At 43.4% G+C, this 23,716-nt stretch overlaps 2 protein-coding genes across 4 annotated transcripts; one reads left to right on the plus strand and one right to left on the minus strand.

The window, feature by feature from the left end:
- Window positions 1–474: 474 nt before the first annotated feature.
- Window positions 475–23,671, minus strand: capn5b (calpain 5b). Of its 3 annotated transcripts, none has more exons than XM_086131371.1 (13): window positions 23,491–23,671; window positions 18,257–18,430; window positions 14,865–14,996; window positions 11,529–11,737; window positions 10,916–11,108; window positions 10,189–10,382; window positions 8,619–8,696; window positions 7,882–8,077; window positions 7,456–7,578; window positions 7,077–7,273; window positions 6,759–6,880; window positions 6,396–6,532; window positions 475–6,054 (listed from the first exon to the last, which is right to left on the minus strand). In XM_086131371.1, exons 2-13 carry the CDS (start codon window positions 18,419–18,421, stop codon window positions 5,872–5,874), a joined length of 1,929 nt encoding a protein of 642 aa, XP_085987497.1. In that variant the 5' UTR covers window positions 18,422–18,430; window positions 23,491–23,671; the 3' UTR covers window positions 475–5,871. The 3 variants fall into 3 exon arrangements, with proteins under 3 accessions (XP_085987497.1, XP_085987496.1, XP_085987495.1); XM_086131370.1 differs by having other exon boundaries at window positions 6,759–6,901; XM_086131369.1 differs by lacking the exon at window positions 475–6,054 and having other exon boundaries at window positions 7,077–7,304; window positions 23,491–23,628.
- On the plus strand, window positions 12,507–13,004 carry LOC147194013 (olfactory marker protein-like). Its single transcript, XM_086131372.1, has one exon. It carries the CDS (start codon window positions 12,516–12,518, stop codon window positions 13,002–13,004), a length of 489 nt encoding a protein of 162 aa, XP_085987498.1. The 5' UTR covers window positions 12,507–12,515.
- Window positions 23,672–23,716: the final 45 nt, after the last annotated feature.

Here is a 23,716-nt window from a genome sequence, read left to right on the forward strand (position 1 = left end):
CGGGAGGAGCTGGTCACTCGGGTACAACTTTGGTAACCAGACTTTGACATACTTTGGAAAAATGACTTTTGAAGGTTTGCGTACAAATACCTGTGTGCCTGGAGTCCTAAGTAGACACAGATTGCAAAAAGTGCAAATTTTGAGAATAAAGATGGACATTTTATGAAAATATTTTATACAAAAACAATGTCAATATTTGCAAAAAAAATTCCTGAGGAATTTCATAACATTAAAATGATCATTTTATGAAGGGAAAAAATCCTTTGGAAAAAGTGCTATTTTAGAGAATGAAGTAGTTACAAGAAAAAAATGTACCGGTATCTAATGTCTGGTCAACAAATAACATTGGACTGATATGTGAATGCTGTAAAACCTTTTCCCCTGCAGGCAGAGAAACCGAACAAATACTTACTCTTGACATTTTTCTTTGTATTAATTCAGCTAAAATAAAATTATGAAATAAAAACACAAAAGAATGATTTTCAATTTTATTTCAAAGTCATGCCACAAGTTGACATTAAATACAAATGCAAAAAAAAAAAAAGGAAAAAAAAGACAAACCACGTTTTTTTCTTCCTGCAGCTCGTAGCTATAAAATAAGCACAGTGTTACCGAGAATCCAAAGCACAGGCATCGATTCAAAGGCAAAACAATAAATAATTGAGTAAATGACCAGAGAAGACATAAAGAAACACACAGTACATATCGGACAAGTAAACCTCTCCGAAAGCTAGATAAGCTAATCGTACCGACTTTAACGCAAGGTAAAAGGGGCATTAGTTATAGCGATATACTGTATATATATTTATATGTTTACTGTATATAGATATATAAAATCAACAAGGCTATAAAATACTGATAAAAGGTTTTCTAGAAGTGTCACCATGCAGTAAGATTTTCCAGTCTCAGAGCAAAAAAGTACAAGAACAGTCACAAGCTCATTCCCGTCACGGTAGGCCGCATCGGCTGCGGCGGAAAAAGCTAACGCGATGATGTCGCTGTCGATGTAGAACGTCAAACTGATTTATTTGTATTTTGGGTGTGTGGTTTTCGTGCAGCGGGTTGCAAGATGGCCATTGTTTTCAAGACGTAACAACAGGGAGCGACAATAAGCTGCAAAAATCCCACTTGCAGCACTCTCGTCAGCTAGCAATGCATGTCCTCTAATGAAGTCAGAGTGCAATAACAAAGTCAACATTGAGAGAATTACATTGTAATTTTACAACAACAAAAGAAAAGTTGCAACTTCAAGAGAATAATGTTTTAATTGTATGAGAATAAAGTCTTATGAGTGGTCGTAATTTTCAGGTGAATTAAGTCATAATTTTCAAAGAATGGAATAGCAATTAGACAAGAAAAAAAAAGTTGCCATTTGATGAGAATAAAGGGACAATTTCAAGAGTGCAAAGTCATCATTTAACAAGGGCGCTGTCGTAACTTTATGAGAATTTAAAAAAAAAAGTAATGTCACAAAAGCAATGTTGTACTTTCATGAGAAGAAAGTCCTGATTTTCCGAGAACAAAGTCGTAATTTTACAAGAATAATGGTGACTTTACAGAGAATTAAATTGCAAATTTATACGAAGAGTAGTCATTTTATCTAAATAAAACATCGGAATGCCCTCATTATAATACAACTTTATTCTTTATGTTTGTCTCCCAAACTTTAAGTAGTCATACTATTGCAATAGTACAATATTTAGGTAATATTTCAAATGTTTTCCTTTAATATTATGACTTTATTCACCTTACAAAAAAATGTTTCTTGTAAAATTACGATGTTTCAAGTCAGTTTTGTGTGGTCGTCATGGATCAGGAGGATGCAGACAAGATGTAACAACACGGTGGGGGTAAAACAGACAAACTTCACTCTTGCAAGCAATGTCCGCAATTCCTCTGAATGACCAGCAGAGGTAGTGAAAAACAGCATCAGCGCTAGTCTGCGTAGCGTCCATCAAAAACGTGGATAATCGTTGCTACGTTGATACACACACCACCGGTTATTGAATCGAATTTTTTTTTTAAAAATTACAAAAACAGAATGTCGTCCGGATGCATTCGAGAATGCGACACGGGCTTGCTGTGTTCACCAAAGTAGCAATAGCGCACTGCCATGTAGCTTTTTCCCCTCCCCAACCGCTCCAAAATATAAATATAGATATTTTGCAATGGGTTCAAAGCCATTTTTGCTACATGCAGTGGCATTCTCGTATAAAAAGTCACGGCGGCAACTCGGCGTCAACAATTATACATACGTCAAAGTTCCGACTGTGCGCTAAATACATGACGGCGAAATCCTGACCACGCACAATGCGGCCGACGGGTGGAAATTAAGAAATTGTCGTAAACATCTTTTCAAAATGAAAAAGATCAATAGAATTCACATTTTCAGTTTTTTTTTCCGGATCGGGATGAATAGGCCTACTTTTACCCGCGTGCCCAAAATATCATACGCAGGAGTACAAGAAGAAAAGTTATGAGAAAGAGTGTCAGCGAAAAAAGTTAGAGGAAAATATGTAAGAGAAAACACGATTTCAGGAGAATTAAGTCATAACATTGCAAGGAAAAAAGTATAGTGAATAAAGTTGTAATTCTATGATTAAAAGCTGATATGATAAAGTAATATTTGTTAAAGTACAACTTGAAATGTAACAACGATCTCTTACTATGGCTTTGTTTTTAATTTTCCCCCGTAACACTCTAATTTATTTCGTAAAATTGCGACTTGATTTGAGTTTAGCTATTTTGCCATCGTTATGATATAAAATATACAAATTGCAACTTTATTATCATAAGATTATGATTTTTCGTCGTGCTCACCAACGCTTTGCATTAGCTGTAAAATTGGCATATTGCATCCATACAAATCAATAAAAGGACATACAAAACACCCTCTACAAATAAATGTAAAATATGCATGAATTCCACACGATAATAAAATTTTAAAATGCACATGCATCAGTCTCAGGAAGGTGATCCGTAAAATCAAAGAACGAACAATAAGATGGCACGTTAAAGACGACCAAGCTTTCAGCGGTTTGAAAGGCGATAGCTCCACAATGTTGTGTGGCTCCGATTTCCTTTTAAATTCCAGTTTGATGTCTTCTACGACAGCAGTAACATTCTTTAACATTATTCCAAAAAATAAAAGCCTCACCCCATCTGCAGTTGAGTCTGCCATAGTTGCAGTTTGCAATAACTGTTCAGATTCTGCCTTTGCCATGCCGTAATGTAAACCACGAAATAAATCGAGGTCAGAATTTTTCATAATATTGGTAGTCTGGCAATTATTTGGCTAAAACTAAGTCAACTCTCATAACCAATTGTTTTGTTTTTTTTTTGGCACCAATAATCCCCGCGCCCCACCTCAAGGACACTTCAGTCTCAGAATGTTGGCCACCGGAACCCTCATTTTCCGTCCATTTTTTTTTTCTTTTAACACAACAGCGATGATTAGCACCTAACCGGCATCATTAGCCACACGACATCAATCCAGCCCACTGATATGATCACGTGCCGGCGGAGGCGGCCATGCTGGATGCTCGACAACTAGCATTACCAAGTAGAAAACAAACAAGACAAAAAAAAAAGCATAATACAGTTTAGATGGTACAGTACAAGGCTGTGGACATAGTTGAAAAATGAGTCATGCATTTTTAAAGATGCTGTACAGCAAAAGTGTGTGTGAATGCGCTCACATCCAGTAAATGCCACGTATGTGTATAACAGTTCAAGTAATGGCGGGCGAGCAAAAACAAAACTCAAAATTGGTAAGGAGCGAAATGGACATGTTTGTCTTACATTCAACATAAAATAAACACATTAATTTTGTATTTGTAGAGAATTAGGCATAAGAGACGCAATCGATTGATTGGTTGTTGAGATGTCTGTCCATTGTGAGGCTATTGTTAATTATCTTGAGGAGACTAAACATTTGACAGAAACCTCTTTCCAACAAATTTTGCAAAACCGGGCTTACTGTAAACAGAAAAGGGCCAGTTATGGAATTATGTAGATGTTTTTTCACAGTAAGACGACCATTACAGAATTGTAGGGCATACAGATTCCTCAGATCCCCTTGAAATCATTTACAGTAGATTAATCGATTGCTAAATTTAGTGCCCATCCCTAGAAAGAAGTGTAACTCATCAAAAGAGAACATATCAGCAACTCGGCAAATGCCTAATCGATGAAAAGGAGTCCAAAGTTGCATTTTTTTTTTTGAAGGAGGCAAACCATCATGGCACTGTTTGTTTAGCAGATTTTCTCCTTCTATGTTGATTCTTTATGTTTCCCTCAGCGAAAAACAACAAAAGTGCAAGGTGTGTACTCGCAATAAAAGGTACTTGACTGTTTCACACTTTTCCTTATATAAACAGATATACATTCACCCAAATACACAAGATTGAGAAGCGCGCGCACACGCACACCCACCCACCCGCAGATATGCACGCACACACACACACGCGCACACACACACACACGGTGTCAGGCAGTGTTGTTGCCATTAAGATGATGTGGCACAGGGGGTGGCGGTTTGTCGCAAGGTTCGGGCCCAGGTGCCAGTTGGAAAGGGTTACAAAGGAGCGGGGACTGACTGCCTACTCTTTGGTCCCATAAAGCACTTGTTTCGAGGCGGGTGACAACTTTGAGGATTGACGCCGTCTGCTAAGCTACGACCATAGAGATGTGCAGCACGTGTGGAAGAAAAAAAAAAAAAAGTCTTTGCAGGCCATGCGGTTCGAAGGTCGTCCATAGCATTCGGCGGGAGGGGCGTCTTGGTTTAAAAGTGAAGGAAGACAGGGGAAAAGCGAGGTTTCACCATTGCAGCAGTTTGTTTGCGTCCATATTGTGGAGGGAGGGACGCGTGCTCGCCAAAGACTGGACTGGACGGGAACCACGTATACAAAATGCGTTGTCAGCATATACAGGTTGAAGAAGGAACACAAGAAGCTTTGTGGATAGAAACCAGGGTTTCCCCAAACAGAAGGGAGGGGAGCCCAAAACCAGTCGAGGAGTCCAAGGTTCCCCACATGGGGTGCGCAAGAGCCATCCAAAGGAGTGCGAGGCTGAAGAGGTTTTATCTCGTCTTCTCAACGGTGAAAAATTAGAGAAGCTAACGCTCTCCCAAAAAAAAGGGAGGGGGGGGGCAGATTCGGGGGGTGGAGGGGGGGTCTGTGCCAAGGTTTGGGAAACCCTGATCTAAACAGACACAGCGGCCACGTGAACACCACCCTTGCCCCCATCCATGTGAAAGACAGACAAACGCAGCCTTAAGGCAATGCCGAGCCCTTGGAAACGTTGGCACATGCATGCGAGTGCAGAAATGTCTGCAGATGTGCATCTCACGTGGGTTTAAGTTCACACAATAAGAATGAAAAAGAAAAAGAAACGAAAAGGAGGGATAAAGCGCCTCAAGTTGGCTTTTTTTTTTCAGCTGCAAAACGTACGGCGCAACAGAAGCGGCGAGGGTGAAGAAAAATGATTGAAGTAAATAAAGGCCTTTGTAATGTCAGTTGAAAGGTTGAAGAAATTGGTGAGAAAAAGGGTGAAGAGAAAATGGTGAGAGAAATGGAGAGAAAAAATGACGGGCAACAGCAAAATAAAAAAGAAATGCTGAAAGTAATGAGGAAAGAAAAATGTGATGGGAAAGAAGACATTTGTGTTAGAAATGGGGGGGGGGGGGAACAAAGTAAACGGGTAAGAAAAACAAAACTGTTCCTTCGTCACCAAAAACTATTGTGAGACTACAAAAAAGGTGAGAAACGTCGGAAGGAAAAACGGCAAGAGAAATGGAGAAGGAAAAAAAGCTGCTGCGAGAGGAAAAAAGATGGTGTGTGAAACCAGGGGAAAGAGCATGCAAAGGGTCGGTTAAATGTTGGTGAGTGTGGTGGAGGTGATGAGGCGCACAGTGAGCGTGCCGGGCAGGTCGCTGTCCTGGCGACTGCCCTTGTCGCGGAGGTGCAGCGTGTGCTGCTCCTGACGCTCGTTGGGGTCGCTGAACATCACCACCTGACCCAGGAACGTGTCCATGATGATGTTCTTGTTGTAGATCTGACGCGGAGGTTCGGAGAGCCAGAGCGAGAGAGAGAGAGGGAGAGAGCCAGGAAGTGAATAGAAAAGGAAGGAAAGAAAAGAAGAAAGACTAAGTCGAGGAGAGGAATCGCAGCTCGAAGAAGAAGCACTGATTGGAAATATAGAAATCAATGTTTTTAAGTTTGGAAGTTTTCTCCTTGCGGTTTTTGTTCCCATCTGACGCAAAGGAGCACTGAGTGAGGATTGACTTCTATGTGAGCCTGTCCTGCTAGCTATCGCGATATCAAGCCACTAAAGGGCTCAGACTCAACCAAAAAAAAAAAAAAAAAAAACATGGTACGCAAGTGGTAAGCCCTTACCTCGATGTGGACTCCCTCTTTGGGCTTCTTGCGGTAAAACAGACCCTTGATGTCAAAGTTGGGGCAGCGGGTGTCCTTGTGAACCTGCGAGCGCACCCTCTCGCCTTCGCAAGTGATGATGACGTACGGGTCCACCGCTTTGGAAACAATACAGAGTGACTAGATTCGATATTCTATCACCAGCATTAAAAAACAAAATGTCCTCACGGCCTTATAAATCACAGAGGCAGAAATGTTATGCGTTCAAGAAACTTGAAAGTACTCTCCTGCGAAATGACCATGGTTCTCAATGACTCCGCGCAGTTGTATTTAACTTTTTAGCACACTTCATGGAATCCCTGATCTCCTGAACCATGTGTGTACCTCCATTGGAATCCTGTCCCTGCAGACCCTCAGCGTTGAGAACGTGGACCTGGGTGACCAGCTGAGGGTAGCCACACATGCCCGTCCAGCACGTCTGAGGAGGCTCGTCCAGGGTCAGCTCTCTGAAGCGATCAACCCGGAATCTGTGTGTCATTGTGCAGCCGGCCAGCAGAGGTCACTCTAAGCTACGCTTAGTGTGTGAGTGTGCGTGTTTATATATTATTTTGTTTCAGTGATTTGATTTGAATTTCTAATAAAAAAAATTTTTAATGTCGTTGGATGGCTTTTGCTCAAGAAACTTCAGCATGTGGGCTTTACTTGCAGTCCGAAGGCACGTCGGTGAAGACGCGGAGCAGAAAGTCTCCCTGCTGGCCCGGGTCGAAGGTGGTGGGGATGATGACGTAGCGGCCCTCCTTCAGCTCCTTCCTGAGGAAGACGCAGCGCGAGTTGATGTAGATGGAGCCCGCCACCTTCTGCTGGGCCGAGTGCATGCGGTACTTGCGGTTCAGCTCCACCTGACGGACCAAAGTGCATGCTGGGGGTTACCTACGCCAAGGATGATCATGACATGTTCAGTGTTTGTCTTTTAGTGCCAAATATATTTGTTTTAAATATGAACTAATGAAAGGACGTTTCCGTTAAATCAAGAAGAAGCTTTTAGAAGATCTCTTTTCTTTGTCTGTTATTTGTTTTTGACCTGGTGGATATCGAAGCCTATGGCGAGGTTCTCCCCTTTCCCTTCTTTGGGTGTGGCTCTCTTCTCCTTCTGCTGCAAGCAGATCAGCACTTCATCCTCCACCTTCTTCACATCAAAGACGTACTGGAAGGAGAAAGGAGGTAAAAAAGTGATTTACTCGAGTGCAGTGATTATTAATTAGGGTTGAACGCTTATGAAAAACCCCCCCATCAAATTAGATTTTTTTTCATCCTTGATAATTGAGTTGCAGATTTAATTGATGATTTTTTTTTCTAGCTCCTTTTTCCATTAATTTTTTAACAAACACAAACAATAAATTAATTGAATCAGATTCCAAATGAGATCCAATGACGTGACATGTTAATTAAATGAAATGCAAATGGATGGAAATTGACATTGAAATGTAAAAGAGCGCCTGCACTGCACCTGAGGGTTCTGGAGGAAGGTGGCCTTGTGATTGATGCAGCCGCCGGAGCGGTTGCGCAGGGGGTCCTGGCGGTGGCGCCAGGAGCCCCGCATCACCTCCTCCTCCCAAGTCTTGTGGATGCTGAGGTATGATGTGTTGATGAGGCGGCAAAGGATCAGGTCGGTGAAGTACTGGCAGAAGTCGTCGAATGTCATCCTACAACCGGCAGCAAAGGAGAAGTCAAAGGGATCCAGTAAAAGTGCACCAACGAAGGATTCGAATTTGCTTCCAATTACATTTCCGATAAGATTTTGCAAAGCAAGAAATTCAAATCAAACATGAATAAGTATTATACTTAAAATGGTTAAATGGTTATTCTTGCTAACACATCAGAGCATGTCACAGCAATTCCCAGAAACCATGCAAATCTGTCAATCTAAAAAGTCTACACACCTCTGTTCAAATGCTTTTTTTTTTTATGATTTCAGAAAAAAAAATTCACACAGTAAAAAGATTTGAAATGTTTTATCTTGCTCTCATTTTTCAAAAACGAGGCGCGTGAACGTGTGTAGACTTTTTATATCCACTGCACAACTGTTGAGCTTGCCTTTCATCATCCTGCAGAAATGGTCCGATATATTCAGTGTTTGGACTGAGAAAAATAGTAGCACAAGTGGCATGCTGATTTTATTTGATTTATTTTTTGGGAGGATTCATAATGGGCAACACAAGTAGCATGTGCGTTTGTTTTCCTCACCAGAACTCGCCGTCGTCCTGCACGGTGACACCCAGCTTCTCCCTCTCGCTCTTGCTCACCTTGTTCCACTCCTCTGAACTGCAACAGTAATGCAAAAAAGACGTTTGGTGGCATCTCATTGCATCTTGTGAACGTTTTCATCGCAGACGGGGTGAGTTTTACCAGGGCCGTCGCTAACTCTCAAAGGCGATTGTGTGGAAGCTCGACGGTGATGATTCACAGACCTTAAGTAACAGGTTTTTCATCAAAGCACGCATAGATTAATCCGCGAGAGCGCGACGGAGCAGGAGGAGTGCCGACCGACTTTAATAAGCCTCTTGTCTGGAGACCTCTTCAATTATTCAGACTCCATTATCCTGCTTTACCAGACGCCCTGTTTTGTTTCGCGAGAGGTTGGTAACTAACAACTCTGAGACAGAACACTGTCCAGGGAGCAACTTCCATCCTGAGGATTACTTCTTTCCCTCAAGATTGGCAGCGGAGGAGAAATGTTGAAAATAATAGCCGGAATGAGAAGTTCCTCTCAAGGGAAAACTGGTTTCCAGAGTGGAGGCAATGATATGACTTGTGTGGTTGCTTTAGAGGAGATGTATTTGGGGGTTTTTTTCTTCACAAATAACATTTTGTAATGACCCTTTTAAACAGTGCTGAGTGTCAATTTCTGTTTAGAACTCTATACAATGCGCATTTGGGGGCAATTTTTTTTTTTTAACAGTCCCTTGTTGGAATAGCATGTAGGGCCGTATATGGCCCACCGCCCACAGGTTGTTTACCACTGCTTTCAAAGCTCAATCATCTGTTTGTCCAAATGGTTTTGGGAGTGGTATGAAGGGACAAATGGCATCTGAGCTGGAGTGTGCGGTCTAGTGTGGTTCTGACCCATTAGCTTGATTGATTTGCCGTTTTTCATGGTCTGTACAGCATTTGCTTCCCGGTATTGCGTGGCTTATGTATGGATCGGACGGCTTTCGTTTGCACGTCGATTCATGGCGAACGGGGGAGTCGAACTTGAGGGAGCGAGGTGCTGTTGACATTTTGGAAAATGGAATCAGTGGAATTGGTAGCATTGGATCAGGTCCAAACGAGGTTGAGTTTAAAAGGATTAGGAGCTTGTTTGTGCTGCTGGAGACATGCATCTGGTCAGACCCACCTCGACGGCAGCACGATAAGGATGGATGGCTCAAATGCAGGCCCATTCATCAATGTTTTGTTTACCGCAGATGGAAATTTGAAACACGACTCCTCTTCTGCCGCAAAACGTTTGAAAAGGATATGTAGCATCAATTTTTTTCACAATTTCTAAAGGTTATGGACAAATCTTTGTCAAAATACCACAAGGATCAACAATTTTAACACATTGCAGCCGTGGAACTCGGGTGGTGCGATTAGGCGAACGGCTTCTACTTGTGGAAGCGCAGCCCAGAATGTAGAAAAAAAACAATAATCCATAGAGATGAGGACAGCATTTTTACTCGCAAAGGCAGCACGTCATACATCACAATTTGGCAAACTCTTCAGTAATAGACAGAACATAAAACATTTCCGTTAAGGTGAATTTCCAGCTAATTACCTGTCGCTCCACGGGCCGCTCCACTCCTTCTCCCCCCACGGGTTTCTCATTCGAATCATGTGTAGCTTCTCCGACTTGAAATACGCCAGCAGCCCGTGACCCAACCGCACTTTTCGGACATCTGTCACGGCGTAAGCGTGGCCTTTCACCAGGCCGCAGTCCAGCCGCGTCTCCATGTCTTCCACCGTGGTTGCCTAGGAAACCACCCAAAATTGCAAATGAGTGATTGTTAGCTTCAATAAGAAGTAACAAGATACTCCTTTAAAAGACAATAACACATAGCCAGGGTTGTCCAAAATAAGTGATCGGTGCTCTTTTCAGTAGCGAGAGGTGCCTCAAGGATGACCTCTTGGACCCATCATTTTTTCTTTATTTATGCGGTGTTCTTGTGTGTTTGATCATCCTGATCCTAATTGGGAAAGTTTTTTGAAACTCCACTTCGAGGAAATGTGGTGCACAAAAGAAATGAGAAAAATGCAAATTTCTAGACAGTTCTCTTTTCACTTGCTGTAGAATAATAAGATGCGTCATGAAACCTCATGCATATAAAAGATCATTTTACGATTCAACCAAATTTGAGTCAGTAGCACAATAACATGACATTTCTTTTGCGGAGTACTGAGACGTTTGGCATCCGACAAGAATAAAAGTTTGGGGAAAAAAGGAGCAATTTCTCAGATTTCAGAAGTCACAAAAAAAGCAGAGAAAATATTCTTTGAACGTTTACCCTAATGGAGCAGCTGATGAGGCCGTCTCGGTTGTGCACTTTGAGGACTCGTTCAAACAACTGGTTGCGGGCTGCTTCGTCCGTGGCCATCTGACACTCCAGCAGGTCCACGGGCTCTGAGACCCCACCCGTGAAGTCCACCAGCGCGTCCGCCGTGTTGCCACCGTCCAAAGCCTCGTAGCAGCCATACACCCTGAAACAAGAACAAGTCAAGCTGTTTGTTGTTCGCTAACTAATAAACTAACTAGCTGACTAGCTAACACTTCAGCTTACCGACAAACAAATGAGCTAACAAATGAACTTACTGACAAACAAGCAAACGGACTAACAAACAAATACAATTATTGACAAACTGACAAAATATTCAATCTAAACCGCTAACTACCTATCTAATGAATAAAGTAACTAAGCTACTAACTTAGCACCAGACAAACCCAGCCCTACCAACCCTAGCAACAGTACTCAGCAGATGACACTTTAATGTCTGGGTGTGAACGGCATAAGGAACAGATTTTTTTTTTCGTGAACAATTAAAAGGAGGCATCTATCGAAGGGAGGGGTTTATTTTCTCCACTTTTAATTGATGAAATGAGCATATCAGGAGGAAACTAACTTGGCGTAGGCCTTCTCCACCAGGGCGCTCCAGAACTCGTTGCTGTCATTAGAGTGGCAGTAGACCAATTGGTTGTCCACGGTGGGCAGCCGGTCGTCAATCACCACATCCACCCACTCGCCGAAGCGCCAGAAGCGGAAGTGGAAGATGCCGCCGTACGAGTCGGGCTTCTCCGTGTCCCACTCCTGCTCCTTCCAATCGGGAATCACCTGAAAAGGAAGCGGGGAGTCGCTGAGCCAAACAGACAAATGCCGATCGTGAAGCATGTCAAAGCTTTATCGCCTCGCTGCCATCACTCATAAATCCAGCTGAAACAGGGTGAAAGGTAAGAACTTTTCTGTGTGCGCCGTAAAGTACCGGTAACTACAACTGAGCCTCCATTAATCTGTTGATTTTCTCTTGAAACAAATAGCCTATCCAAAATGAATTAAAACTCCAAACTTGCTCTAATAGATGTCCCCCAATTAGATTGCCGGCAGAGAGAAATAAATGCCTCGAGTTTATTTCTGAAATTTGCAGCAAAATAGCAAAAAAACAGAAGCATTGAACAGTCTCACAGATCCAATTCCGAGTGTGGAGTCTTACCACGGGTGGTCAATAATTATCCTTTGGAGCATGTAAGATGATTTTGTGTTTTGTGGAGGAGGACTGTTTAGCAATAATTCGGTTGGTTGAATAATGAACTCAGTAATTATGTATTATTATATGTAGTATTATTAATTGATGGAGTAATCGATAGAAGAATCAATTCTTGAAACATTTCCTGGTGACTTTCCTGATTGGATTCTCGTGTACGTGTCACGTATTCCAATGAGTGCGCAAACAAAAGGTAAGCACCACCCCTCTGAGGACAAAACCCAAATGTCATTAGATCTTGTTGCCAGGCATCTCTGAGAGTTAAGACGCGCCCCATTCATCATCCACCACACACACAAGAGCTTTCTCAAGTGGAGATTGTTATTCAGCCGATAATCTATTTTAGCAGTCATGGCGAGTACCCTGGAGCTGCCCTTCCGCCCGGACCCTCAGCTGACCGAGGTGATGCGCCTGCGGGTCCAATCCCTGCAGCAGCGCGGCCAGAAACGTCAGGACGGCGAGCGCCTGCTGCAGCCCAACGAGGCCGTGTACCGCCTGGACTTCACCAAGCAGTCGCTGCGCTTCTCCCATTGGACCGTGCGTCTGCCCCAGTCGGGCTGCCTCACCGTCACGGCCACGTCGCAGCTGTGGACGCCGGACCTCACCCACCTGATGACCCGCCAGCTCCTGGAGCCCTCTGGGGTCTTCTGGAGGGCGGCGAGCGATGCCCGCGAGGCGGAGACCAAGTGCTATGAGGCCGACGCGCATGAGTTCGGCGAGCGCATTGCCGAGCTGGCCAAGGTGAGGAAGGTCATGTACTTCCTGTTTGCCTTCGGGGAGGGATGCAGCCCCAATACAGTGGACTGTTCCATCTCCTTCACAGGCTCAGGGGACTGCTGAAACTAACTAAGTGAGTAACTATAAGGAACAAAAGTAATGGAACCTTTCAATGTGTATGTTTCGTTCCTGACTGGTTGGTTAGACCACCGATTCTCAAAGTGTAGTATAGGCTACCCACGAGTACTGCGTGCTTTTATTAGGTACCATTTTTATTCAACATTTTTGTGCAATGCATTTGCATTGAATTACTATTTAAGTCGTTTTCAAGTACATTTGGTTAATGTTCAAACCTTACATAATGTTACAGTGGCTTGTTCATTAAATGTACTTATTCGGAATCCCACCCGTGTTTCAATGAACACATTTGACGCGGTACCTGGTGTCAACAGTTTCAGAACCACTCGATTAGGCGATCACTGGATTTCCTTGTGATGTAATTGTTGTGTATTTATCTTCATGTACCACATCCCCTCGGGTATACTCCACCCTCACTACCAACATCAGGAGTCACTACCTCATTCTACCCCCCCCCCCGGGGGGGGGGGGGCGGGGGAACACCAGCGGAGAGAGCCACGCAGCCCAGGGGTACCACTTAAAAGCTTACAAGTTGAAATGTATGTAAATACCTGCTCAGGACAATACAAAGGTGTTCATGTATATGTGAGGGGGGGAAAAAAGCTCGATATTGTCATCTGTTTGTTTGTTTGTGCAATTTCATCCATCCATCCATTTTCTATTCGGCTCATCCTCACGAGGGCCACGGGTGCGCTGGAGCCGATCCCAGCTGTCTTTTGGCAGTAGGCAGGGTATACCCTAAAGTGCTTGGAGTGGAACATGGGCGGAAACACGGAGTAGCTTTATCTTAACCACTGTGGATTTCACCAGAATTACTTTGCTTGGAAAAATGAAAAAAAAAATAAAAAATTCTAAACTATCTTTCATCTCGCGGGAGGGTGACCTTGGACTGTGATAAATATCCAATTTAAAATAAAAATAAAAAACAACCTCTGTGGGCAGCTCTTTTGAAAATGTGACGTGTCGTTACAAGTCCTCTAAAATTCCTCTTTCCTTAAGTCTTTGGTGAACAAACATACAGGAAACGCCTACTAGAACAACAGAACTTAATCTGGGGAATGTGTGTGTGTGTGTGTGTGTGTGTGTGTGTGTGCGTTTTACGAGCAGCAGCCAAACAAATGGTGCCGTGTTTTTTTGCAAAATGAGTGTGCGTTATTATTAAGCAGGAAGATGCCTGGCGGATGGTTTGTCGCAGGCTGCATGCTAATACTTTACAACTCCAGCCTACCACACACTGCACAGAGGCTAATTAATAAGATCTGAGAGGGTGGGAAGCGGGAGCCGTAAATGAAAAAAGCACTCACAGATATTGGCGGGTGATTAACGTCCAAACAGTATGAAACAAAAATTGTGTTTTCGAAGACCTGGTTTCACTGGGGAGAGGGAAAAAAATCTTCTCCTGAGAGAGTTGGGTTAGCAGAAGTGTATTCAAAAACAGAATCTAGCGCTTTGAATTACTCTGCTTTTTTTTGTTATCTGGTTTCAAACTCCAAATGAATAACAAAGCAACTGGTCTGGCTAGAATTTATGTTTTAATCTGCTCGACAAATGATTCCCCACACCATCCATTTGGATTTCTTCCCAGTGTTTGGATGAAAAGTAACCATCAGATGTTTAAGTGGCAGAGCAAAATTTCTAATCAATCCGATGACTCGGCTGATTCATTAAAAAAATATATATATTCTGAATAAAATGAACTTGTTTTTTGGTCCCTTTATGCTTACAACAATAAAGATATGAATTACAGGCAGAACATTTGATTGTTTTACAATACTTTAACCTTTAGTATTTGTATAACTTTTGTAAAGGTTTTACACTTGCAAAGAAAGGAAGGCAAAAGCTTACTTTTTGCCATAGTGACTCTCTGGAGGCCAGACTGGAGCAGGCTGCCACGAACCAACAATTCCCTAGCTGGCCCTGGTGGAGGTCGTGTGCGCTGATGCCGTCCACGAACAGGTGAGGGTCCTCGCACAGCTCCTACACGTGAGCAAAAAGGTTTTTTTGTTGTTGTTAATGTACTTTTGACTCTCCATAACAACCCAGGCTAAACTAAGCTCCTCCCCGACATACAAAGCTTGTTTCCTGGTCAAGATGTATCACTTAAGCATACTTCCTTGAATCGATTATTGTACTATTTTCCGATTAGACTTGAGAGTCGTCTTGTGAAATCTTAAGATTGCAGTTGCAGATAGAGCACCGCAAATGTAAGTTTGTGAATAGTGAACGGCAAATATATGGGAAATCATTGTACCACTTTTTGACCGTTCCATTTTTGAGGTCCTGCTGTACATCGAGACGAAAAGGGAGGAGCGATGGGAGGGGGGGGGTTGTTAACGAAGGAGAGCTAAACCACCGCGTCTTATGCTGACGTGTAGCAGACTTTAAATGCATTTGTGAAATCACATTAACAGAGTGTGTCCGGGTCCATTTTCAGCTTCTGTGCGGGCACGCCGTCTTTCATTACAACTAACAACGTGGTGTTCAATAAGCTGCTGCAGCGTTTTCCTACTCTCCCTGTTTTTCCTTGCTCTCATACACACACATGCACACGCACACGTATAATGTGCCGGCTGGGGTCGGAACCTTGCCATTTACATGGAGACATGTCCTCCATTTTTTTTTTTTTTTTGTCCACAACATTCCATGCGGCGTTGTTTTTTTGTTGTTGTTGTTGTTGGAATGCATTAAAAACAAGGATGACTCAGCAGTTGCAGCAAAAAAGATTGTACAGAATGCGTTCATGACATCAAAATGGAGGTGGGATGCGTGGCAGTCAGATGTGGGGTGGGAGGAGGGGGGGGCCCAAGGTAGCCTACAAAAGATATATTTTTGTCTTGAAACATCTAAAGTAAAACATCCCAGAAATGGAACAACTTGGGGTATCAAAAGTCAAACGCATTGGATGGCGTAGAGCAACGGGTTCAAGGTGAGCGTGACATGGAGGCATCCCTGTATCGACGCCGGCCTTCAAAGAGCATGTGAATGCGCTTGGATGCAAAGCAAACTAAACAAAACGACGCGGCCAAGGTCGGTCAATCGCTGACTCTGCAATACTGAGGCCCCCACCCCACCCCGCTGAACCCTCCCGGGCCAACAATGACATGTTTGTAGAACAGCTAAGGTTTCTGTGTGCACCGGCATTGATTGTCCTGGTGCGACGGAAGCCAGGCGAGGCAAGACGAGGGGCTCCCCACGGCCGGCGACCCGTCATCCGGTTGGGGGGGAGGCGAAGTGCGACTCAGGTGGAAGAGTAATAGAGTATCGATCGGTACGCGGCCTCCGCAGACAGTGAAGTAATGCGAACACTGCGGCCAAGCGCCGTCTAATCATTTACCTGCCGGGTGAGAAGCTGTCGAGCGGCTCCGCAGTTCGCGCGCCAGCCCAACGGAGAAGAAGTGCCTACCACATTACCAAACCCCCAAAAACTAGCCAAATATTCCCACTCGGGTGTGGCATTTTTTTTCCTGCGGGAACAACTGTGCATGGTCGTGTCCTCATTAAACATTTGTAAAGGGCACCAAGCAGATAAAGGATGATATGCTTGGAACGGACGATGACTTTATGGGACATCCATCTGCCTAAATGACCAAGACGGACAGTATTGATTCATTTGGAACTTTGCAAGGTTGGAGAAAGGTGGCCACGGTCAGGAGAACAAAGTTATCCGAGAGGAGACCAAGAGTGGAGAAAAGTCTGAGTGTTGCAGCATTTTTGTTGAAAAAAAAAAAAAACCCTGGGATGTTAAAACAGAAGCAAATGGGATACATCAACAAAATGTAGAAAGGCTGGAGAATCCAGAGTTACGGCATTGCAACGGGGGTCATTTTAGCAGGGGGGGGGGGTTGCAAGAGGAGACTGAGGGCAGCAAGCAAATGGGATGCTGCAGCAAAGTGGAGACTGCGGTGCATAATACTGGAGCATCCGCAGCAGAGTGCAAACAGACCAATGTCTTTTTCACAGATTTACAGCAAAGAATATGATTCTTTTCAACCGACACAAAACTTACCTTTCATGAAAAAAAAAAAAATTTTTTTTTGCACCAAATTCCAGATGATGTGTGTTACGGCAAAACCCCCGTGGACGACAGAACCGCTCTTGTAGTAAGTACTAAATTCTGAAACCCAAGAAAATAAGTACACTTTCAATTCCAATTGTTCGTAACCCTTGCTTCTCCCTGGGTTTCTCTTAAACTTGATTATTCTGCACTTTCCCCGCACCCTCCCGCAGTGGCGGTGAGCTTTCAGTGGCCATTAGGAGGAGGACGAGGAAACGTGCTTAATTGTTCCCATGGAACAAATGCACACCAGAGTGAAATCATGTGGTAAATGTCCATTATTGTTCTTGTCATTATGATCATTTGGGTTTTTGTTATTAAAAGGTGCATTAGTCTAACCTTCTTGCTAGACTGTAGTCTTTATGTACTCGTGCGAGAGTTAATCTAAGGAATGAATAGTGGGAATCACGTTTATCTACGGATGTAAATACCTAGTCTAAATCAACTGTGTGTTATTTTATCATGTGAAAATGCTACAGTGTGCCCGGTTAGGCTCCTCCTGCTTTTTTTTCTCCCCTTCCTTTCACTCATCTCACAGTGTTCAGTCCGCATGACTGACATCCACGCAGACCAAAACATATAATCTGTGTGACCCAGTTTCCATGGCAATGTACGCCGCCTGCAGGAGGTTACTCCATCCACAACTACACTGTCAGCATTATTGAAAAAAAAAAAAATCGGACTTCCACAGGACCTTGTTTTGACGATTACTGACTTAATGGGAATCAGGAACTGGCAGATAATACTGCAGCATCTACAGCTAAGACGCAGGATAAGATCACGTTAGCGCGTGTGCTTATTTGTGCCAATTTTAGCTGTATTCCGTCAAATATCATAACACCAAAGTGTCCGGGAAAAGCCAACAGTGGCACGTGTGCTCGCTTTTACACAGTTTATCCAAGAGGAAACTGCGGGCAGGCCGGCTGTAAAGTGGAGACTGTGAAGTATCATGCTACAGCATCCAGCATAAGCCAATCTTTGCTGAGGGAGAGCTTAAGGGCATCTTAGGTCTCTGCATTGACTGTTAGCCAAGGTAAGGTGACAGATTTTAGCCAAGAGGAGCGCTACATCAAAGTAGCAGAATAGAAAAGATGGACAAGAGTCGTTGGCTACGTATTCAATATTCACTTAAGTTACTAAACATTGTTTTGTGTCTATTAGCGATTTTTTTTGAGCGACTTACCCGCGGCCTCTTCCACACCACGCGTCCGATCCTGTTGCCCTGGTAGAAGAGCGAGTCGTCGGCAACGGGAAAGCGGGGGTCCTCGAAGAGCAGGCCGCTCTGCAGGCACTGCCTCTTCAGGGTGGAGTACTGCTGCCCCTCGAAGGCCTTCACCGACGCGAACATGCTGCAGCCCTGCGCAAAAGGGAAAATAGAAAAAAATTGCATCATCAGCTGGCACAGATGACTTCAATCCCGCCATCCATCCAACCATCATCTTCCGCTTATCCAGGGTCAGAAAGTCCAGACTTCCCTTTCCATTTTGTCCAACTCTTCCAAGCCAGACCAGATACAGTAGTTTCTCCAGTATGTTGATGGTTTTCTTCATTCAGGTGGGTTGTGAATCCGACTTACAACGTGGGCCAAAATCTGACACGGGTCGTACAAGGATCAAACAGTCCATTTAAGGGTGGGCGGTTCGACCTTGGTCCAAGAGCACCCTCCACAGCAATCCCCAAAGGACACAGTGAAATGCCTTCTCCAAGTCCACAAGCACACATAGAGGGGTCATTTTAAAAAACGGGCACAAAGTATCTGTACGTTGTTACTTCCCACCATTGGTAGGAACCATTTTTCCTTTTCCCTCCTCGCTTGACTGACAGCTTCACAGTGAGCCGCCTCAGCGGGAACTAAAAGTCCTGGTGCGCGAGTACCTGAATTTTCTAGGTCTCCAATGATTACTCTGTCTCTTGACGTCCCCCAGGGCCTAATTATCACAGCTATACAGAGATGCAGCCATGTCCGCATTGATCAGCCCCCCACACACACACGAGGTGGAACCAGGGCCGGCCGGGCTCCTCTAAAATTGAGCCGTCCTGATCAATAACTGTGCCATGGGACAAACCTCTCGCTCATTTAACCTAATTCGTCTCCGGCAAACGCGATTGATCAATATCATGAATTTCAATATTGATGTCCTACCTGGATGACTGAGCTGGCGTTGGCGTATCGATTTGATACTAACGAGGCTGGATGGCCAACCATGCAAACACCTGCTTCATAAACACCGCGATCTGTCAAATCAGACAAATGGACCATTCATTGGATACTTTTATCTGTATAAGCTTTATTTGTTGGACAAACGGCTAAGTTTGAGTTACTCTATCAAATGATCTATCAGTGCATTTTTTCCCCATAAACTCAATCAAGAAAATTGTTTTGGATTGATTTATAAAATGGGCCGGACCCCAACAAATTGGCACTCGTGGCAAGATGACCAGCACAGCAAATCATACCCATAATAATATTTCCAATGATAATTGGGAGTCTCCACTACCAAACTAGATATACGTCGTAATACCAAGACTGACCACTGAGACCATACGAATCTGGATCTGCAATTGTAAATATTGAACAAGTTCGGATTTACCACTGGTGACTGACTCCTGAACCCCGGGGAGGAAAAATAATTCTTGAGACCCCTTCACACTCACACAAATAAAGTATTTCCTCCAAGATTACTGAGATTGTAGTCAGAGGCTCCATCTGACAGATGGCTCGGTGCCTTGGCTCGTGACCACCACGGGGAGAGCATACTGTCCTTTGGCCATCCCATACGCTCAATAGCATCACCTGCGAAAAGTAAATTCTCAAAAGCCACTGCCTTTCAAACGACTGAACTACAAGAATCTATTTGTTGCATTATTTGATTTATTTTCACCTCTAAATGTCCATCTTACAAAAAACGACCTCTTGGTGTGTGATTTAGGTAAAAAAAACGACAGCAGCTGCAATGCAGTGATATCACACTGGAAGTATGACCCTTTCCATTAATAATCAATAATCTAGGAAGTCAGTAGAAGGAAACATAGTGCTCCTCAGCACAGATGTTTCAGCACAGTGGACTTAATAGTGTAGGGCAATCAGAGAGGCAGATGATGGACATTAATTGAAGAGCTGCGCATGCAACTCGGACAAAGTGCGGGTGGAGTTTATCAGATCATTTGTAAAGCTCCTGCGGCTCTTGTTTTTGGACTGTCTGCATATCACATTGAATAGTGAACTATATTAGAAGCCGAGTAGAACTATCCGGTAGATTTTCTGTGAATGAGGCGGTTGTGAAGACGACGGTTAAGCAGTCAACAAATGCGTCTACATGTGGAGTCCCACAGAGATCAAGTGTCCGACCTTTTTTTTTTTTTTTTGCATGAACTAATCATTTTATTAATTGGATCCACAAAATCAATGGTCAATTAATTGTACATAACACAACTTCAAAGACAAATATTTAATTTCCATTGATATGAAGTGACAAACCATTTTTGAAAGATATTCCAACGGGTGCAATGTCATGTTGCGGTGCAACTAGTGTAGGAGTCTTACACTCACGACTGATACTTTGGAGAGGAGTCGTGACAAACAAACAAAAAAAAAAGCCCTCAATGTAACAGCAATTTTCCCCGCTGGGAAGAGTGATTATAGGGAACATGAAATCAAGACTGGGCACAGCAGGCAGGACAGGCAACGTCACATTCTGGCTGGTCAGAGACCGGTGACTGCTGTTTAAGAGGGGGTGGGACGCAGTGGTGTCTGATTGAGTCTGCTTCCGCTGACAGACTGATTAAACCCGCAGAAGTGAAGAGGGAGCAGTAATGCACACACACACGCACGCACACACACACACACACACACACACACACACACACACACACACACAGAGTGAAGGCAGGTTCTAGCACATCAGACCTCATCTACCCCACAACTGAGGGAGGAGCAAGAGGAGGAGGAGAAGGAGGTGGACTCTCCCAGGCTTCACATCCTCCCACTGTGCTGAGTTCTCCCACCCTCTGCAGCATCACGGTCTCCCGCTGCCGGCTCAACTACAGGCTTGGCCCTGACACTGCCTGCGTGCTCGTGATCTCCCGTACATTCCAACGTCAAAACCGATCTGGTTGATTATCAGAGGAGGCCTTCAAATCCTCACATTATTGAGCCGTGTCGCGTCCACCCCTGCTGATGTTGCAGTATTGCAGAATTTTTTGCGAATATAAATTGCCTTGGTAAATCCTAATATCAACATCTGTTTGAGAAAAAACTTAAATTCCAAAAATAAAGATCGAACTTTACGACTGGATTCTCCTCAGATTCCTGTGTAAAAGAGGCTAATGGTCGAGCAATTCTTTAAAAAACAAGAGACGAGACGCAGCAGTCTGTAAAACCAATCATTAATTTAAAAAAAATAAAAATTAAAACACAATAAAATCTTTGTCCTGAGACACAAAAACAAACTGGTCAATAGTCACTGAAATCAGCCAGCCAATGAAACGTAGGCCAAAGGGGTAGCCATGAAATTTGGTGGCATTTAATATTAATATTTTCATAATGAATGGGATTACATGGCAATAAGAGACCTCGGCTGTAGAAAACGGAGGCAGCGCCGGAAGCAGGGTATCACTCATTCCCAAGAAACATTGAATGGGGAGGAAAAAAGTTGTGGGTAAATTCTGTTCGCATTTATTCAGATTTTTCTATCGCAACATGATATTTGACATGAATAAATTGATCATCTCAATGTGTCAATGACAACATTTATAGAATTGGCACGTTAAACAGGGTAGAGACAAAACAACCAAACCAAAAAATATATAAATCCAGTGTTGCAACACTGTCATTTTTTCCTCAGCCATTTTTTTTTTGCTGCAAGTAACCCGAGCACTTTATTTTCATTACATGTTTTATTTCTTTTTTTTTCATACATTTTTACATTCTGAGTGTAGCCCTATCTTGCAACCTTTTGTCTGTTCTACTTGTGCCACTAATCATTTTAGCTTTATTTCTCCCAGTAAAACTACAATTATGTCTTTTTATGTCATCTATCCAATAAATGTTGACTTGTTCGCCGTGTGTTGCTCGTGTGTGTCTATACATGCTCTTAAAGTGTATTTTCTGTCCTCCCCGCTCTCTCGGAGCTTTGCACAACAATACATTAACTATGAAATAACTAATTCATTACTTGTAGACCACAGAGCAAGATGACTGCAAACGATCAAATCTTTTTAGTGAAAGAAGAAAATGAAGGAAGGAATAAATATAATTTGTTTTTAATTATTTAACCAAGTTGGGAACCATTTTTCATTTACAATCAGGGCCTGGCCAATAATAACATTGACAGTCTATATATTAAAGACATAATTTTCTGCTGCCTTAAAGCTTGAGCATGACAAGACTGCTGCATGTTATGTGTCCAAAATTATTCTTTGGCAATATTATGGCTTTTCCTCCTTAGACTAACAGTTATTGGGAAGTAAAAAAAAATTTACATTACAAAATGTGGACGTCAAAATTGGTCTATAATTGTTCAAAGATGCCACCAATGCACTAGTTTTGTATCCTCAACTCACTTTGGCATTTTTCCTTGGCACTATCGTGTCATACGAAGGCACCAAACACTACTTTTGTCTGAAAGAAACATCTCAACTTACTTTGACCAAATTTATTGCCGCCGTAATGCCAGAAGATGGTGACAAGGCACTACTTTGGTCTAAATGAAACCCCTCAATTCACCTCAACATCCTTAGCACCATGATACCACAAGATGACGCCAGAGCACTACTTCTGTCTACATAATGGTGCCCAACACATTTCAGCATAGTTCCTTGCCACCGTGATGTCACAAGATGGTCGAAACACAACATTTGTCGAAATGAAGCTCTTTTACTCACTTCAACGCAGTTCCATGGCACATGTCACAAGATGGTGCACAAAATTAGCGAATGGGTAAGAATCTCAGCACTGACTGAAGGCTAGTTTAAAGGCGCTGTACTTTTTGTGACATTTTTGTTTTGTGGGGTGCGGTGAGGTTTTCTCAATAATATACAATATGCGCCTTGGCCTACGAAAGACTGGAAACAGTGGATATCTGTTAAAATTTATCTTGCGCCATTTGTTATGATTAGTGATTTTTTTCTTCATTTTTTTGATCGGAAAGAATAGCATAAGATGCATAGAAATAATAGCGTAGTGTTCATATTACATATATTCCGCAATATTAAGAGCAACGTATATATAAAGGGTTCTTTTATCTTTTTGTTTTTCTACGCTATTTTACGTTTTTATGATAAGGACAACAAAATGAGGCATTAAGTAAGTAATAGCATCGCGGTTCTCCTGAGATTTACTGAGCTGCTCCATCGTCTTATCCCTCCCTAGCGAGCACCTGCGCCCCCGGGGGCGCGCGACGCCGAGCGCTCGGTTACCTGCACCGAGGCCTCTCCCGTGGCAACCCGGTTCCCTCTCTTTCTCTCGGGGGTTACGGGGATGGTGGGGTCCGACTCTCGCTCTCTCCGGGGGCGGGGGAGGGGGATGGCCGGGGTTCCTCGCCTCGCTCGCTCCCTGCCTGCCTGGTCCTCTCCTCCGCCGGAGCACCGCTCTCCTCCGCCGGAGCACCGCTCTCCTCCTCCTCCGCCGAAAAGCGAGAGTCAA

The sequence above is a fragment of the Hippocampus guttulatus genome, chromosome 15, assembly GCF_054856545.1.
Source record: "Hippocampus guttulatus isolate MCC_2025c chromosome 15, RoL_Hgut_1.0, whole genome shotgun sequence".
In the NCBI taxonomy this organism is placed as follows: domain Eukaryota; kingdom Metazoa; phylum Chordata; class Actinopteri; order Syngnathiformes; family Syngnathidae; genus Hippocampus; species Hippocampus guttulatus.